General features: G+C 39.6%; 1 protein-coding gene across 1 annotated transcript in view; it reads left to right on the top strand.

The window, feature by feature from the left end:
• Positions 1–348: 348 nt before the first annotated feature.
• The window catches only part of LOC122555750 (serotransferrin-B-like), a 48,177-nt gene continuing 30,367 nt past the window's right edge, over positions 349–18,158 (top strand). Inside the window, exons 1-4 of the mRNA XM_043701833.1 lie at positions 349–501; positions 11,042–11,202; positions 14,256–14,358; positions 15,587–15,769. Coding sequence (XP_043557768.1) covers positions 462–501; positions 11,042–11,202; positions 14,256–14,358; positions 15,587–15,769 — 487 coding nt within the window. The 5' untranslated portion in view covers positions 349–461. The remainder of the gene's footprint in view (positions 502–11,041; positions 11,203–14,255; positions 14,359–15,586; positions 15,770–18,158) is intronic.

Here is an 18,158-nt window from a genome sequence, read left to right as displayed (position 1 = left end):
AATAAAATGAGTAACTGAATAAATTAAACAAAACAAAAAGCTTTTAAGACCAAGCAACAAGTTCAGATAAAGGTGAAATCAGCTCAGATTGAAATACAGAAAATGTGAGTGATGGAAAACAATTTATTTGAACGCCGAAACAATATTACTTTTAAGGACTGTCTGATTTTTCTGATTTAAGCAATAGGCAAACAAATGCTTGCGACCCCACTTCTTTTTCTGCAATAATGTTAGGTTAGCAAAGTTTTATTTGAGTATATCAGAAGTGGGCTGAGTTTTGGTAAATCCTCTTGTGAAATAGAACCCAAACAAACCAATGACAGTCTTATCTATCATTCTGCTCACGTAGTCATTTCTAGACATTATAAAGGAGACAGAGAACACAGAAATCCTATCACAAGCCTTCGCTGGTTTGTGACAGAAGTCCCACTCCTCTGTTCTTCAATCCACAGTTTGGCAAGATGACTTCTCTGCATGCTGCTTTGCTCTTGGGAATTATTTGTGAGTATTAAACTTAACTGTTCTAAGAGAATTTATCTGAAGCCAGCTTTCCCAAATGTATCATTTATTTTTAAATACATTTATTTTTAACTTTTGTTTTGAAATAAAATTTGCCCTAATTCAGATTCAACTTATGGGCAGGTTTTTATCATGGAAAAAGATTCATGGTAAATTCATTAGGGATTTTAAAAGTATCATCAATTATAAAAAGAGTACTTGCAACTGAGAGGATAGGCTTAAAAATGAATGTCAAAATATTGCTGTTAAAGTGAGTAGCAGAAAAGATATAAAAAGTCTTAATTCTTTACTTATAATTTGACAATGAGTCCCAGTAAATGTATTTGGGAAATAGACTTTGTAGATTCTGGCTGAAATTATTTAAAGTATAATTAGACTCTAAACAACTATAATATAGAATGAAAGTTTTCAAAATCAGTTATAGTTTTTTTTAGTGTCAATATATTCTCACACTTAGTAAAATGCAACTGAACAAGATAACTGTGCCTTGTTCTGTGTAACACAATTATACAAAGAATGCACTTACTGAAGCGTGCAGGTATAGACAGAAATGCAGAATTAGAGGCAAACAGAGATGCAGGGAAAAGAAACATTCAGAGATTTAGATTTTTCTTTATAACATTGTTAACATAGACATAGTCATGCTAAATTTACTAGAGATATGCCTTCCCAACTTCTACCTCCTTGCTTCTCTTTAATCTGTATTCCTTGTTTTATGACCTGGTTATGAAAGTGTGGTATATGTCAATGCCATAAGTGTACACTCTGACATATTGCACTTTTTAACCTCCTAATCCTGGGTCTAAGGATTGACTTGCAAGATGTCCACTACTTTCTGATTGTAGTGAAGTCCAGATTTTTACTTGAAGCATGTAACAATATTGAGGAAAAGTATCCTAAAGAAACATTCCATAATTTGTAATGGAGCTAGTTTATGGCAGGCGGTATTGTTAGGATTTCCATACTGAGTATGGTCCTCATTTTGGCAGAGAACTTTTAAATGATACCGAAGCCCGAAAGCCAGCTGGGGTCATGGGTAAATCTCCATGGTGCGTGAAAGTCATGCATCTCTGATTTAAAAACAAAGGCCATACATTTGCCACTTCTGCACTCAACAGCTCATACCCCTCTCCAATTAAATGGCCACACAGTGATAGGCTCCGAAGTGCAGACACACACACGCCTAAGACTTATAGGGTGGAGTTTTTGGTAGTAATGCCAATGTTTCAAGATTGAATACACATCATAGAAATCACTCAGCTCTCATTTCTCTGAAATTCAAAACACAATTGGGGAATTTCTAGCAGGAAAACTCAATGCTCTTGGTCAGTTTTATGCCTGGGACTCAAGTTGTAAAAGCAACCTATAGATTTAAAAAATGAGATGGAGGAAGTAAAGGAGAGATAATTGTTTAAGGATTGACAGTGTCACATTCATTTTTTTTTCAACTGCTAAATTGATGGACAAATCTTGAATGTAGTGGACAGGAAATGTGATATGTTGGTAGAATCAAAAGTAAGGCATTCAAAGTTTATGCCTGGAACCTTGATTTGGCCTGAATGCAGCTATTGAAGAGCAGCCTGTATTTGGGGAAAATAAGGTTGATGTGTTCAAAAGGGCCACACCAGAAAGGTAAGTTTTTTTTAAAAAGAGGAACATCCTTGGAGCCAGAAGGTACAGGAGTGTTTTTGTAACTTCCCTTAGAAATCCTGGGCTACTGTCAGCAACCTTTCCCCTGCCCCTCCTTTACGCGCTGCTACTACCAACCCTTCCCTAATTGTCCACACTCTAGTTATCTCACTTAAATCACCCCTCATTTGCCTTTCCATCTTGATGACCTCCTCTTCTTGATTATCCTACCCACTACCCTCCCTCTTTTTCTGGTGACTCCCTATTTTATGTTACTTTCGATTTCCCGTCAGAAACTGTCAGGAGACACTGTTTGAAATTGGAATCCCCTTCACCAGTGAATTGCCTTTGACCAGCAAGTTCCTACAGCTCACCACTTAAGTTAGGCTCAAGGCCAGGTTTGACTCAGGCCCACCAGTTTTTAGCCAGCAGTTTATAGCACAGAGATATGCATTCATATTGCAGGTTTCACCACTCAAAAATTCCCAAATGTGTTTTACACCTAATTATGCACTTTGCAGTGTAGTGACTGTTGCAACAGCTAATCTCAACACTGCAAGTTCTCACAAGTAGCAATATGTTGATGAGATAAGAAACCCTTTAGGGTTGTTGATTGAGGATAAAATATTGACTCAGGCTATAATTCCCCTGCTTTTCTCATGGGATCTATTGTACCCACTTCAGAAGGACCACCTTGGTTTATCTGAAAAATAGCACCTCCGACAGTGCATCCTTTGTAATGCATTGGAGTATCAGCTTAGGCTTTCAGTGTTCAATTCAAGTAGAGGGATTAACCCCTGTGCCAATGCATGAATGGATTTCTAGGCCTGCAAAAGATTGGATGAAGAGATGCATTCAAGGAAGCAAATTACCACTAGATATCTCTAGGGCAAATAGGGATGGGCAGCAAAGGTTGATACATATTCCCTGAATGAATAAAATAAATGTACACACATATATCGAAAAGAATAATTTATTTTTGGAGACAAATATAGACTGACATTCAATGCACACGTATCATTCATGTTTGCTGTTCAAAAGGCGAATGAATAATGAAGCAAAATCATACACTTGGACTAATTATCAACTTGTGATAAAGGCAAGAGTAATTTCTAGTCAAAACAAGATTCAGACACCAAAATGCATAGAATTATAGAAACTGAGAACGGAGATAGAGCCAAATGAAAGAGACATATACTTCTTTAGCTTCTGCCACTTCACACAACTAGGAAACATACTTTTACTGGGCATTGCTGGTGTCACAGGTTAAGTGGTTGATAACTGGTTTTGTACATTTGATGCCAATGACTGACTGATTATACAGCATAACCTATTTAATGACACCCCTAGATATACCAGCCACAATGGCAATTCACTACTCACACCGGACATAGCATTTATTTTCTCAACAACCAATTGTTTCTCAACAACATTGAATTCCCATTTTTCAGCAGTTACATTTTGTAGTAACAAATTAAATAGAATCACAAAAAATATACAGGACAGGAATAGAACATTCAGCCTGATTGTTCTGAACTGCCTACAAGTCTCTCTCTATTCTATCAGCCTCAGTTCAACCTTTCTGCATATTTTTCTATTCCTTTCTTTCTAATGTACTAATCCAATTTTATTTTAAATGGCTCTAAATTACTTATATCAATCACTTCCTATGGTTGCAAATACCAGAGTCTAACTATTTTCTTGTGAGGAAAATGTTTCCATATTTCCCTATTGAATTTATTTGTAACTATCTTGTATTTATTGGCCTGATTGTGGATTCTTCCTAAAATGGAAATATCTACTCTGACCAACATATTCATAACTTTTCATGGCCTCTATGAGGTCAACACCATATCAGCTCCCTCCTGCAGAACAAAGTCCTAAAGATCTTTAATCTCTCAGTTCCGGGGTTATTATAATAATTCCTTTTTGCATTTTTTTCTTGATGCTGCCATGTCCTATTTATAAATGGCATATAGCTCAGCTGAGGTGCAATTCATGTTTGAAATAATTTCACTACATTTAATGAGTTTGGAGAAGAGTTTCTCTAAACATATAAATAGAAAGAGGGCCATAACACCAGTGTTTCATCGGAGGCTCACTGATGACGTAACCTAGTATGGTGAAGAAATGTCTGAAAACGAACCTTCCAGCTCAGTGAGCAAACTTACATCTGGTCCCTACATTTAAATTCTATATCCCTAGAAAAATTCCAGTGTTCTGGAAGTAATTTTAACTGTTTTTCAAACTGTATTTTTGGTTTTTAATCTTTTATTTATCTGTTTCCCCAAATCCCTTTGCAATGTTACTTTCTTTCTAAGATGTCAGTTATCTTTCTGTTTCTTATCCCATATTGTGTCACCTCACATTTATCAAAGTTAAAAGCCACATTTAGCTGCCTATTCTGCAAGTTTTCTAATATCTTCTTGTATAATGTTCATAATACATGAAAAATTCTGGATAAGGTTCAAGGGAGGGGTGGGCTCAGCAGCGGTTATTAAAGTTTCTAGAACAAGTAATAGGACAGAGAATAGAGCAAGGGTCAGGAATCTAACCTCATGCACAGTTGATAAGGGGAAAACTATGAGAAGGGAGGGCAGTCAATGCAGAACTGAGGATGTTGTACTTAAATGTATGCAGTACATAAAACAGAGTAAATGTGCTTGTAGTGCAATTTGAAATTGGCATGCACAATGTTGTGGGAATTACAGAGACATAGCTGCAAGATGTTCAGGGCTGGGAACTAAATATCCAAGGATCCACATCCAATCGAAAGGACAGGTAGAGGGGCAGCGTTGCCTTGTAGCAAGAAATGAAATTAAATCAATAGCAAGTGACATAGAGTAGAGTTGAGGAACGCAAAGAGAAAAAGATCCTAGTGAGAGTTATGTACAGGAAAGTAAATCAGAAGGTAGAAAAGGCATGTAAGAAAGACACTATTACAATAATAATGGAGGACTTAAATATGCAGGTGGACTAGGAAAATTAGGTTGTTATTGGATCTGAAGAAAAATAATTGGTGGAATGTCTAAGAGATTTTTTTTGGAGCAGCTTGTGGTAGAGTCCACAAGGGAACAGGCAATTCTGGATTTGGTGAGGTGTAATGATGCAGACTTGATTAGGGAGCTTAAGGTGAAAGAATCCCTTGGGGGCAGTAACCACAATGTGATGGATTCACTCTGGGTTTGAGAGGGAGAAACTCAAACCAGATGTAATGGTATTATAACTGAGTAAAGGTAACTACAAAGACATGAGGGAGGAGCTGGCCAGAGTTCATTTGAAGAGGAGCCTAGCAGGGATGACGGTGGAGCAGTGATGGCAGGAGTTTCTGGGAGAGATCTGGAGGCATAGCAGAAATTCATCTCAAGGAAGAAGAAAAATACTAAGGGAGGATGGGGAAAACATGGCTGATAAGGGAAGCAAAAGAAGGCACTTACAATGTGGTGAAGATTAATGGGACTCCTTTAAAAACCAGCAGAGGATAAGTAAAAAATCAATAAGGAGGCAGAAGATGAAACATGAGAATAAGCTAACTAGTAATATAAAAGAAGGCTGCAAGGTTTTTTCTCGATATCTAAAATTAAGAGGGAGGCAAGAGTGGATATTGGAAAATGAGACTGCAGAAGTAGTAATTGGGAACATAGAAATGGCTGAGGAATTGAATAGGTACTTTGCATCAGTTTTCACGGTGGAAGACATCAACAGCATACCAGAACTTCAAGAGAGTCAGGGACAAAGGAGAGTGTGGTGGCCATCACTAAGGACAAGATGCTGTGGAAGCTGAAAGTTCAGAACATAGATAAATCACGTGGACCAGACTACTGATCAGCACTCTAAAGGAGGTAGCTGAGGAGCTTGTAGAGGCATTGTGGTGATCTTTCATGGATCTTTGGGCGGCACGGTGACACAGTGGTTAGCACTGCTGCCTCACAACGCCAGAGACCCGGGTTCAATTCCCGCCTCAGGCGACTGTCTGGAGTTTGCACATTCTCCCCGTGTCTGCGTGGGTTTCCTCCGGGTGCTCCGGTTTCCTCCCACAGTCCAAAAATGTGCAGGTCAGGTGAATTGGCCATGCTAAATTGCCCGTAGTGTTAGGTGCAGGGGTAAATGTGGGGGAATGGGTCTGGGTGGGTTGCGCTTCGGCGGGTCGGTGTGGACTTGTTGGGCCGAAGGGCCTGTTTCCACACTGTAAAGTAATCTAATCTAATCTAATCTAATCACTGGGGGTTGTCAGGGAAGTCACAAAGGACTGGAAAATAGCTAATATCACACCCCTGTTTAAAAATGGAGGAAGGTAGAAGACAGGAAACTATGGCCGGTTAGCTTGATTTTGGTCTATGGTAAGGTTTTAGAGTCCATTATTTAGGATGAGATTGTGGAGTACTTGAAAATGCATGGTAAAATAGGGCTGAGTCAGCATGGTTTCAACAAGGGGAGGTCATACCTGACAAATCTGTTAGAATTCTTAGATGAGTTAATGAGCAAGTTAGGCAAAGGAGAGTGGACGTGATCTATTTGAATTTCCAAAAGGCCTTTGACAAGATGCTGCAGAGGAGGCTGCTAAATAAGGGGAAAAGTACTGGCATGAATAGAAGATTTGCTGACTGACAGAAGACAGAGAATAGGGATAAAGGGATCTTTTTCAAGATGGCAGCTGGTGACAAATGGGGTTCTGCAGGGGTCAGTGTTGGGACCACAGCTATTCATGTTTTGCATTAATGATTTGGATGAAGGAAGTGAGAGCATTGTTGCTAAGTTTGGAGATGACACAGGGATGGGTGGAGGGACAGGTTGTATTGAGAAAGGGGGAAGCTGCAGGCAGACTTAGGCTAGAAGACTGGGTAAGGAGGTGATGGATGGAATACAATGTGGGAAAGTGTGAGGTTACACATTTTGGTATGAAGAATAGAGGCATAGACTATTTTCTAAAGTGGAAAGTTTTTAGAAGTCTGAAGCACAAAGGGGCTTAGGAATCAAAGTTCAGGATTCTCTTAAGGTTAACATATAGGTTAATTAGGAAAGCAAATGCAATGTTCACATTCATTTCAAGAGGGCTAGGATACAAAAGCAGAGATGTACTGTTGATTAAGGCTCTGGTCAGACTGTATTTGAAATATTGTGAGCAGATTTGGATTTCATATCTAAGGAAGGATATGCTGGCATTAGAGGGGGTCTGGAGGAGATTTCGCAGAATGATCCTGGGGATGATGAGTTTGTCATATGAGGCGCAGTGAGGACTCTAGCTCTGTACTTGATGGAGTTTAAAGAGATAGAGACATCTGATTGAAACTTACAGAATACCGAGAAGTCTGGATAGAGTGGATGTGGAGAAGATGTCTCCATGAGTAAGGCAGACTAGGACTCGAGCTTCAAAGTGAAGGGACAACCCTTTAGAAATGAACTGAGGAGGAATTTCTTCAGCCAGAGTGTGGTTAATCTGTGGATCTCATTGCTGCAGAAGGCTGTGGAGGCCAAGTCGTTCAGTCTATTTAAGACAGAGGTAGATGGGTTCTTGATGAGTATGGGGATCAAGGGTTACAGGGAGAAGGCAGGAGAATGAGGTTCAGAAACATATCAGCCACGATCAAATGGTGGAGCAGAGTTGATGGGATGAATGGTTTAATTCTGCTCCTATATCTTAGATCTTATATTGCATCTATTCTCAGAATTTACAATAAGCTGCAGTTGTGTGTGACATCTGCAAAATTTTAGACTTAAATCATGTAGTGAATAAGCAACCATCCCAGAATTGATTCCTGTCGAACATTATTTTAAATCTTTCTTCAATCTAGATAACTACTCTCTGTTTCTACTCTCTGTTTTATATTTTCTGAGCCCATACATGTTCAAAAAATAAACTGCATTAAAATCATTTGATTAAAGGTCAAAGGCTATGCAATTATTGTCACTTACTGAACTTTCCAATTTCTTTATCAGGATTTTGTCTGCAGTCTTCTTGTCAAGCTTAGCTTTCTGAAATTTGATAGCTTTTCAAATATCAGGGTTTAATGAGCTTTAGCGATAACAATTTATCTTTTTGTAATGTTAAGGCATTACAAAATTTTCTAAATTTACACTAGTGCTGTTGGTAGGCTAGTGGGGAGGTATGAGGAAAAATAATTTTATATCTATCCCTGGACAGGGGTCCTTGGTTTGCGTGATTTCAAATGGGGCACTCCCAAATTATTTTGCTTCCAAATGAGAAAGAGAGGACTTGTCTCCCCCTCTCCTGTCATTGCCCCCTCCACCTCGGAGAGTCACAGGCTTAACACAAGGGAACCCTTCCCTGGTGGATACCTTTCTCAGTTCCAATGTATTTATGTTTTAAAGGGAATCAACATAACAAGGCTTTTGTGAAGAAAGTGTGAACTTATTAGTAAAATGCGAGAAAGAATAGGAAGTAACACCCATACGCAGAATAGAAATAAGAAGTGAAGAAACACAAAAAAGTTAGTAAAGGATATATGAATTAGTCTGTGTCTCCTCACATGCAAGCTTAAAGATCTTTTTTCATGCTGTTATGTGTTTCTTCACTTCCCATTTCAATTCTGTGTATGTCTGTTACATTTTATTATTCTTCCTTGTGTTTTACGAACTAATAAATCCACTCTTTCACTTACCCAAGAAAACTGGTTAAATTGACTTCTATTAAAACATGATTACATTGGAACTGGGAAGGATATCCACAAGGGAAGAGATATTTTTGTCTTAAGTTAACCTGTTTGTGACCATCCAAGGTGAAAGGGCTTGTTCACTTGTTTTGGACCAGGTCAGACCCCTTCAAAACATTTCAAGAAGGTAGCCAAGACCCTTAATTTTATAGTTGGTGTGAGGTGGATACTCCAGGAGTGATGCGGTTGGCCTAACCACTCAGTTTTAAACAAAACAGAATTTATTTACAGACAACTGAATGAAAAATGAACGAAATAGAAAAGAATTTAGAACATCTTAACTTATCTGAAAATCCAGTTGACTCTATCATAACGTAATGATGCTGTTTCAAATGCCTGCAACATCCCATAACACTCCCTTGACAAAAATGTGAATTCAAACACAAATTCTTTCAGGAGAGATTTTGCAGAGAGTGAGAGGATCAGCATGAGCTGTTTCTTTGGGTCCAGCAGCTTCTCCGGGTTCTCAGCTAAAATCTTGACCTGCAACTTCAAACAGACTGCTTGCTGAAGCCAAACCAACTAAACGCTGGATAACTGGCCACTTTTCTTTCATTGTGCATGTGTTTTAAAGAAAGACTGAAAAGCCTTCTTAAGTAGGTGTTTCCAGACATATCGGAACCTCTGCCTTTACAACCCCTTTTGAAAAAGGCCTAGTATAATATGACCCCTTGTGAAAGGAGCAGGATCATCATGCACTAAAGAGTGGGTGACAATTCCTCACTTTTTCCCTTTGGATCAAAATGCTGTGTTATTTCCATATATGATGAGCTCCTACAACGTACAAAAACCTTTTGTGTGACTCTTTGTCAAATACCTTCTGGAAGTCAAAGTAAAATAAATCTGTAAGCTCCCCTTTCTACACTGCACATATTACTCTTCCAAAGAAATGCAATTCAATAGCTAAACATCATTATCCTCTCACAAAATCTTCCTGATTCTGTTGAGATTTCCCATGTGTCCAGTTATAACCATTTAATGATTAATTCCACACTTTTCTCATGATAGATATCAAGCTAACAGGCCTATAGCTTTCTGTCTCTCTCACCTTTTCAATTGAGGAGCTCTTTCCAGACTGATAGAACACTTCCAGAACCTAATGAATGTTGGAACAATAATGCCAATACATCTACTTGCTTCATTTGCCACCATTTTTAAGACCACGGTCCTGTCAACCCACAGCTCCATCAGTTTGTACAGTATTACTTCCCTAGTGATTACATGTTCACCATGTTCCTCGCTCTCTTCCAACTCATAATTTACAGTGATTACCGGAATGTGTTTTGTGTCCTCTCTAGTGAAGACAAGCAAAATATTTATTTATTTCATTCATCATTTTTTTACTACATGTTATTAATTTACTTACTATCACTGACCTTCCTTCCCTTTATCACCACTGTACTCTCTCCTTCGCAATGACCGTGTTTGATCCTTACAATCCCTGTGCTTTACCCTTTGGATCCCATAGAGACTTATAAAATTCTAACAGGACTCGACACGGTAGATGTTCCCGATGGTGGGTGCATCCAGAACCAGTGGTCACATTCTGAGGATTCGGGGTGGACCAGTCAGGACAGAGATGAGGAAACATTTCTTCACTCAAGGAGTGGTGAGCCTGTGGAAGCCTTTTCCACAGGATGTAGTTGATGCCAAAACATTGAATGTATTCAAGAGGCAGCTGGATATAGCACTTGGGACAAATGGGAACAAAAGTTATTGGGAGAAAGCAGGTTTCAACTCGTGTTGGACAATCAGCCATGTTTGTGATGAATGGTGGAGCAGGCTTGATGGGCTGAACAGCCTCCTCCTGCTCATATCTTCTAAGATGAGATATTTCCATAAGCACTGTGCGGTCTATTTACAATCAATGAGCTGCATCTCCTGTGCAATTGCTATTTGTTCTCTCATTTATAATCACTGTGCTATTGGAACTTTAAACTCACTTTTTTCTTTCTTGTACACCACCTTTATTAACTCTTTCACCCCACCTCACATTCTCTCTTCACCACATAATTGCCATTCTTCCTCCTTGCTTTGTTATAGCTGTGTTATCTTCCTTTGCTCAATAAGCAGTCATATCTTGCTCTCTTTTGTACCATTAAATCTCTATTCAGTATCTACTGTATATCTCGCTCTCTCGATACTTAATGTGCTTCTTTCGCATAACTGCTGTGCTTTTTCTCACACTGTGCAATTATCTGACTTTCTTTTTGTTTATCAAGCCCTTTCATTTGCTGTTGAGTCAAGCATCAAGTGGTGTACAGTTTCTCCACAAGAGACAAGGAAATGCGAGGATTTAAAAAGCCACATGTTAAATGAAGGCTTCTCCAACTTTAAATGTGTGCAGAAGGATAGTCCTGGAACCTGTTTGAGTGCCATCAAGGTAAGATTTAATTTTATTCGATCTTGTACATAAGATTGTAGTCTAATTACTTTATTACAGGATTCTCAGGCAAATATGAAGAATTGATTTGGTCGATCTAAGTAAACAAAAACTTTATAAACCCTGAAACAAATTGCAGAGTTATATTAATCAAATGTGCTGTCCTGAATTTTACTGTGGGACTCTGCCCATTTGACTGGGTTACCGATATGCATTTTTCACACTGACCATGACCTTTACTGCATTTTATTAGGACAAGCAAATCCAACTACTGCAGGGCAGCTATGAAATGGGCTTGAAATGGTAACATAAAGTTGGATGTATTATTCACACACGAATATAAGAAAACGATCAGAAGTAAAGGGCATGACCTTTTGAGCTTGCCCTGCCATTCAGTACAATTATGCTGATTTTGGGCTTTAAGTCCACTTTCACATCCACTGCCCATTTCCTTGAAAGATCAAGAATCTGTCTGCCTCAGTCTTAAATATATGGAGTACCCACAAGCCCTGTGTAGAGAATTTCAAAGATTTAGAACTTTTTCAGTAAAGTAATTTCTCATCATCTCAATTCTAACTGGTCCCTTATATTTCAACCTGTCACCAGCTCAATTTCTTGCCTTCCCAGCAGTCAACAGAAATGACCGCCTTCTTTGTGAGGAAAATGGGGATATTTGCTTGCCGGGTTGGCTAGGTGGTTGATTGATTGATAATCAATACGTAATTGCTTGTTTCCCACTTGATCCATTAGGCTATCTCACTGGTGGGGTGGGGGTCCCTCATCCTCACAGATGCCTACTCCCATACTTTAACTAAAACGTAGGAAATCCCAATCTTGTTGCAGCATGTTGGTTACTTCACAAAGTTGCCTCAGAAATTTTAAATATACCAAAAATGAAGCTAACGCAAGGGGTATGCTGCAGAGGTGCTGGGGTCAGAATAAGGAAGCACATCATTTTGATTTGAATAATTATTATTCCATACGCAGAGATATATTGAAAAGTTTTGTTTTTCTAACAGACAAATCACATCTTGCATAAAACGTCAATGTAGTAGAATAGAATTACAGCTACAGAGAATTTGCAGAGAAAGATTAACTCTAATATATATGAGAGGTTCATTCAAAAGTCTGTTAACAGCAGAGAAGGAGCTGTTTTTGAATCTGTTGGTATGTGTTTTCAAACTTTTGTATCTTTTGCCCAATGGAAAAAAGTAGAAGTGAGTATACCCGGGTTGAGCGAGGTCTTTGGTTATGTTGGCTGCTTTCCCGAGTCAGCGGGAAGTGTAGATGGAGTCAATGGAAGAAAGGCTGGTTTTCATGACAGCCTAGGCTGAGTTCACAACTCTGTAATTTCTTGCGGTTTTGGCAGGAGCAAATGCCATACCAAGCTGTGATGTATCTGCATAAGATGCTTTCTGAATGCATCTGTAAATTTCGGTAAGAGTCATTCTGGACATGTTGAATTTCCTTAGCCTTATGAGGACTTAGAGGCATTGGTGTGTTTTCTTGACTGTAGCATCAACGAGGGTGGACCAGGATAGATCACTGGTGATACTTACTGCTTGGAACTTGAAGCTCTCGGCCACCTCCACTTCAGCACCATTGATACAGACAGGGGCTTGTCCTCCACTCTGCCTCCTGAAGTCCATAACCAGCTCCTCCATTTTGCTGACATTGAGGGAGAGTTTGTTGTGTTTTCACCACAAAGCCACTAAACTGTCGATATCCTTCCTGTACTCTGTCTCATTGTTGTTTGAGATTCAGCCCACAATGGTGGTGTCATTAACAAATTTGTAAAAGGGATTAGAGTTGAATTTGGCCACAACTTTGAGTCTATAAGGAGTTTAGTACAGACTGCCCACACAGCCTTGGGGCCACTAGTATTAAGGATTATCATGGAGGAAATTTTGTCGCCTATCTTTACTGATTGTGATTCGCAGGTCAGGCGTTGTAGAGGAGGGAGCAGAGTCCTAGGTTTCAGAAACAAGAACAGAAGTTCCTGGCAAATCTCAGCCGGTCGAGCAGCATCTGTGGAGAGAAATCAGAGTTAGCGTTTCGGGTCCAGTGACCCTTCTTCAACTCCTGGAACTCGGAGTTTGGAGATAAATTTTGTTGGAATTATAGTGTTGAAGGCAGAGCTACAGTCAATAAACAGGAACCTGACATAGGTGTTCCAGGAATGAGTGTAGGGCCAGGGACTTCCATCAGCTGTGGACCTATTGTGGCGAATTGCCACAGATCAAGGCAGTCTGGGAGGCTGGAGTTGATGTGTGCCATTACTAGCCATTTGAAGCACTTCATAATGATAGATTTGCTCTGTGAACAAATCAAAAAGCTGCACAAATGCTGAATGTTTATTTGATTTGGGATTTCAATCAAGCAATTCTAAATTGGGAGAAATGAAGTTGTTTTGAGTCCATGCAGGGAAATATGGTGTATAGCTGTTTCATGAGCGGGTACATTATGAGAAGCGGGCTATGTTTTGACTTGTCAATTGGAAATGATCCAGAGAACATTCAGGGAATGGAGGTTGAGGTTCCCCTGCTGGATATTGATCATTGAAACTGGGAGAAAGTAAGGACTGCAATGCTGGTGATCAGAGTCGAGTGTAGCGCTGGAAAAGCACAGTCGGTCAGGCAGCATCCCAGTGGCAGGAGAGTCGATGTTTTGAGCATAAGCCCTTCATCAGCAATTCATCAGGACTAGTGACCATAGAAGAATCATGTCAGCATCGGCAAAAGTCTCTCAATGTCCCATGGTCAGTGTTGCAATTCATACTGTTTCTCATGTACATCAACTACAATGTTGAAAATGACCTTCTTCTGTACAGTGATTATGTGTTTTTAAAAGTAGAATATTTTTGCTATCTCCATGAATTCTGAGGTCCATGTGTAAAATTGGAGGATGTATACTTATTGTCTCCTTCAGACCTAGATTAACCAATTTCATTGAAGGATTCACAAAAGATTTGACACAGTTAGATGGAAAAGCAGGCAAAGTCTCCATTAGTTGCAGGGAATTTCAATTACTACTGTACATTTTCTCATCCTCAGAATCGAGAAGCAGATGCTATAACTGTGGATGCTGGAGATATCTACAAGGGAGGTCTCTTGCCTGAACCACGCCTGAAACCTATTGCAGCTGAGAATGTCACAGGTAATTGCTTGCTCTTCAAAAGGAAAAAGTTAAAAATCACACAACACCAGGTTATAGTCCAACAGGTTTATTTGGAAGCACTTGCTTTCAGAGTGCTGTTCCTTCATCAGGTGGCTGTGGAGCAGGATCATAAGGCATAGATTTTATAACAATAGATCACAGTGTCATGCATGCAACTGATACAATATATTGAACAAACCTAGATTGTTGTTAAGTCTTTCGTCTTTTACAATGGGTTCCAGGTTTTGGATTATTAATATGTAAATCCCAGAATTACTTTACATTCTTGAGATAACTTAAGGTTTTGTAAAAAAAGGTTGACATCTCAGCTCAGACAATGTATCAAAGGTGTACGGTTAGAGTTGTCTGTATCCCAATCTTGAGTCAGAATGGTTCTATTTCCAAAGTAGGAATTTATAAAATGTTATTTGGAATGACTGCCTGCAGGTTGTGTGCTTTTTGAGCAAAAATAGAATGTATCTGCAAATACAATTCTGCAAATCAAATTCATCCCGTAGACTTATATATATGTGTGTGTGTGTGCGCGTGCGCATGTGGGAGGTATATGTGAAGGACAAAGAGAGAATGAGTGTATGCATGTAAGTGTGACCCTGCGTGAGAGAGTGTTGTGTTTGCATGTGTGCAGTATAAACCTGTGAGAAGGGTTTGTGCGTGGGTGTGAGTGTGGAGGGTGTATGTGTATGTGTCTGAGAGGGAGCATGTGTATGTGAGAGGGTCTGTGTGAGTGTGTGAGAATGTAAGAGTGTGTGTGTATGTGTGCTTGTGGATGTGTGTGTGAGAGAGTATATAGTGTAGTGAGGTCACCTGTAGTGTGACATGAACCCCAGTTGAATCCCGGTTGAAGCCATCCTCATAGGAATTGAACTTGGCTATCACCCTCTGCTCAGCCACTCTGCGTTGTTGAGTATCCCACAGTCCACCTTGGAGAATGGTCATCCAAAGATCCGAGGCTGAATGTCCCTTACCGCTGAAGTGTTCCTGGACTGGGAGGGGATGACCCTGTCTGGTGATTGTTGTGCAGAGTCCATTAGCTGCTAGCCAAGTTTGGTACCTGTGATCCCTCTGCAGAATTTTAACAGGGATTGACATTATTTCATTGTAAAAATGCCATAAAGAATTAATGTGGTTGATGCAGATACTTGGATATGAAGTGGAAATAAGATTTTGCTGTGATCTAATTATTGACAGTGCATTTTGTGTGTTACAGGCGAATCCTGCTACTATGCTGTAGCAGTGGTAAAGAAAGGCAGTGGCTTTGATATCAGTCAGCTGAAGGGCAAGAAGTCATGCCACACTGGTTTGGGTAAATCTGCTGGATGGAATATCCCAGTTGGCACCATTCTGAAACGTTTTGGAGAAAGTTTCAATAACGAAGATCCCATTGAAAAATGTAATGTCTGGTTTTGCTTTCTTTTGCTAGGAACTTTTCCATGTTTGTATTCACACTAGATCAATTCAAACAACAGTGTTGACTGGAAATAGATTGTTAATGCTAGTCAGATTGAATATGCTGTCAGCACTTAATGAATTAGCCATATTTGGTTTCACAAACGACATTACAAACCCCAAAGTAATAATCTTTTTGGTAATACCTCCAATGAGCCCTTTTGGATTCATAAGTTGATCTCCTGGATATGTCAAGAGATGGACTCCCACCTGGTGTGTGAGTGCTCTTTGTTTCTCTTTCAAAGTGGCAGTTGGAGCCCTACAACAGGCATGGGACCTCACTTCCCAGTTGTGCATTCAAACAGCCTGTTTTGATCTGGAAAGGCCAAGTCAAGCCTGTCTCAAGTTAATTCAGGTCAGCATCTGGGCATTAAAGGTCCCCATTTGCCAACTTTACAAGTTAGAAAGCGACTGCAGTCATTCAGTCCCTCCCTTATCATTTCTGCCCGGGCACCAAATCTGACCTAGGAAACCACACGCTAACTATAAGACCATAAGACATAGGAGTGGAAGTAAGGCCATTCGGCCCATCGAGTCCACTACCTCAACCTTTGGGATTATGGAAATCAGTACTGAGGGCAAGAGTTTCAAATCAATAAATTCTCTATATGAATCTACAGTTCATTAGATTCTTCAGGAAGATTTTAGCCGAGTAAAGACAGGTTCACCTCCAGTATTTGTGCTGGGGTTTCAGGAGTCCACTTAGCATAATTCCAGTCCTGTGTCACTCAATCATTCAAAATTCCCTCCTTACCAAATGTTTTCTTTACTTCCTGTCCTTACCTTTTCCCTTACCCTTGCCTCCCTTTTGCTCTCTCATACTCTTAAAACTAAAGGGATGTACAGCATGGAAACAGATCCTTCAGTCCAACTCATCCATACTGACCAGATATCCTAAATTAATCTAGTCTTATTTTTCACCATTCCAATTCATTTACCCAAATGGGTGCCTTTTAAATGTTGTAATTGTGCCAGTATCCACCACTTCCTCTGGCAGCTCCTTTCATACGCGCAACATCCTCTGTGAGAAAAATTTACCCCTTAGGTCCCTTTTATATCTTTCACCTCTTACATGAAACATAGGGGAGTTTTGGTATTTCCCTAAGCTGAGAAAAAGACCTTGGCTATTCACCCTATCCATGCTCCTTATGATTTTAAAACCTTTATAAGGTCATCTCTCAGCCTCTGATGTTCCAGGGAAAATAGCCCCAGCCTATTCAGCACTTCTCTATAGCTCAGACTCTCCAACCTCGGTGGCATCCTTGTAAATCCTTTTGCATACTTCTTTTTTCACTTTCTCCTCTCTGCCTCTTCTTTCCATTTCAGTTTTTCATACTTTTCTTTATTCTTCTACTCCTCTCTTGCCCTTTACTTTCTCTTTTCTCTGCTCATACATCATGCCAGTCTATTTATCTAACAGCAAATAGAATTGGCCCCGTCGCTGTCCCTGACATCACTAATGCATTTAAAGCTTGCTTCTTTCCAAATATTTAAACTGTGTGTATTTGTGATGAGACACTGACATTTTTACAGCTTTAAATAGCATATCCAACCTGGATTATAGTCTTTGACTTTGATTATCATGTCACAAACAAGGAGTTGACGCAGTAAAGAAGGTGCAGAAAAGACTGATGAAAACATTCATTGTGTAAAGCGAGAACATGCAAGGAAAGATTGCAGAAACTGAAGTTCCACATTTGAGAAAGGAGATGAAAATTACGTCTCATTTACTTATATTAAGTATTCGAGAGTGTTGCTATCATTAATCTAGAACATTTGTTGCTAGAATTCCCAGATTCTCAGGGGCAGACTGGACCTACCCATTCTTAACATGATGTATTCACATGATTGGTGTTTCAGAACTGATGGACACAGAAATTTCGATTTTCCTTACCTGAAATGTTCACCTGTATATTTTCAACATTTTCCGGTTCTATCTCAGATTTTCGACAAGAGTTTCATTCTTTGTCTTTGCCTACTTTTAAATCTCATTCTATGTTACTTTCTCTGTTACTCTAATACATGCATCACCTCATCTGTTGTTAAATGTGTAAGAATAGGTTTTGTGCTTTTCCACAAGTAATCCCCAGCGTACCCTCAGTGCTTATTTTGCAGAAGTTATGAGCTCCTCTGTGATCCATAACTGTTATCCACCGGCCTGTGAGTCTGGCCTTTAAACTGAGAAGGGTAGATTTTGCTGAATCTTTGCCCAGCCAGACTAGATTGTTTGTGTGAAGCAAATACTGGAGAAGTGGGTAGATCAGAACCTCTGCATAAAGGAATATTCCAGTTTCTCCTCCCCTTCATTTCTGCAGAAGAGAAAAATCAGATCA

The sequence above is a fragment of the Chiloscyllium plagiosum genome, chromosome 13, assembly GCF_004010195.1.
Source record: "Chiloscyllium plagiosum isolate BGI_BamShark_2017 chromosome 13, ASM401019v2, whole genome shotgun sequence".
Taxonomy (NCBI): domain Eukaryota; kingdom Metazoa; phylum Chordata; class Chondrichthyes; order Orectolobiformes; family Hemiscylliidae; genus Chiloscyllium; species Chiloscyllium plagiosum.
This window is presented reverse-complemented; position numbering and strand designations above follow the sequence as displayed.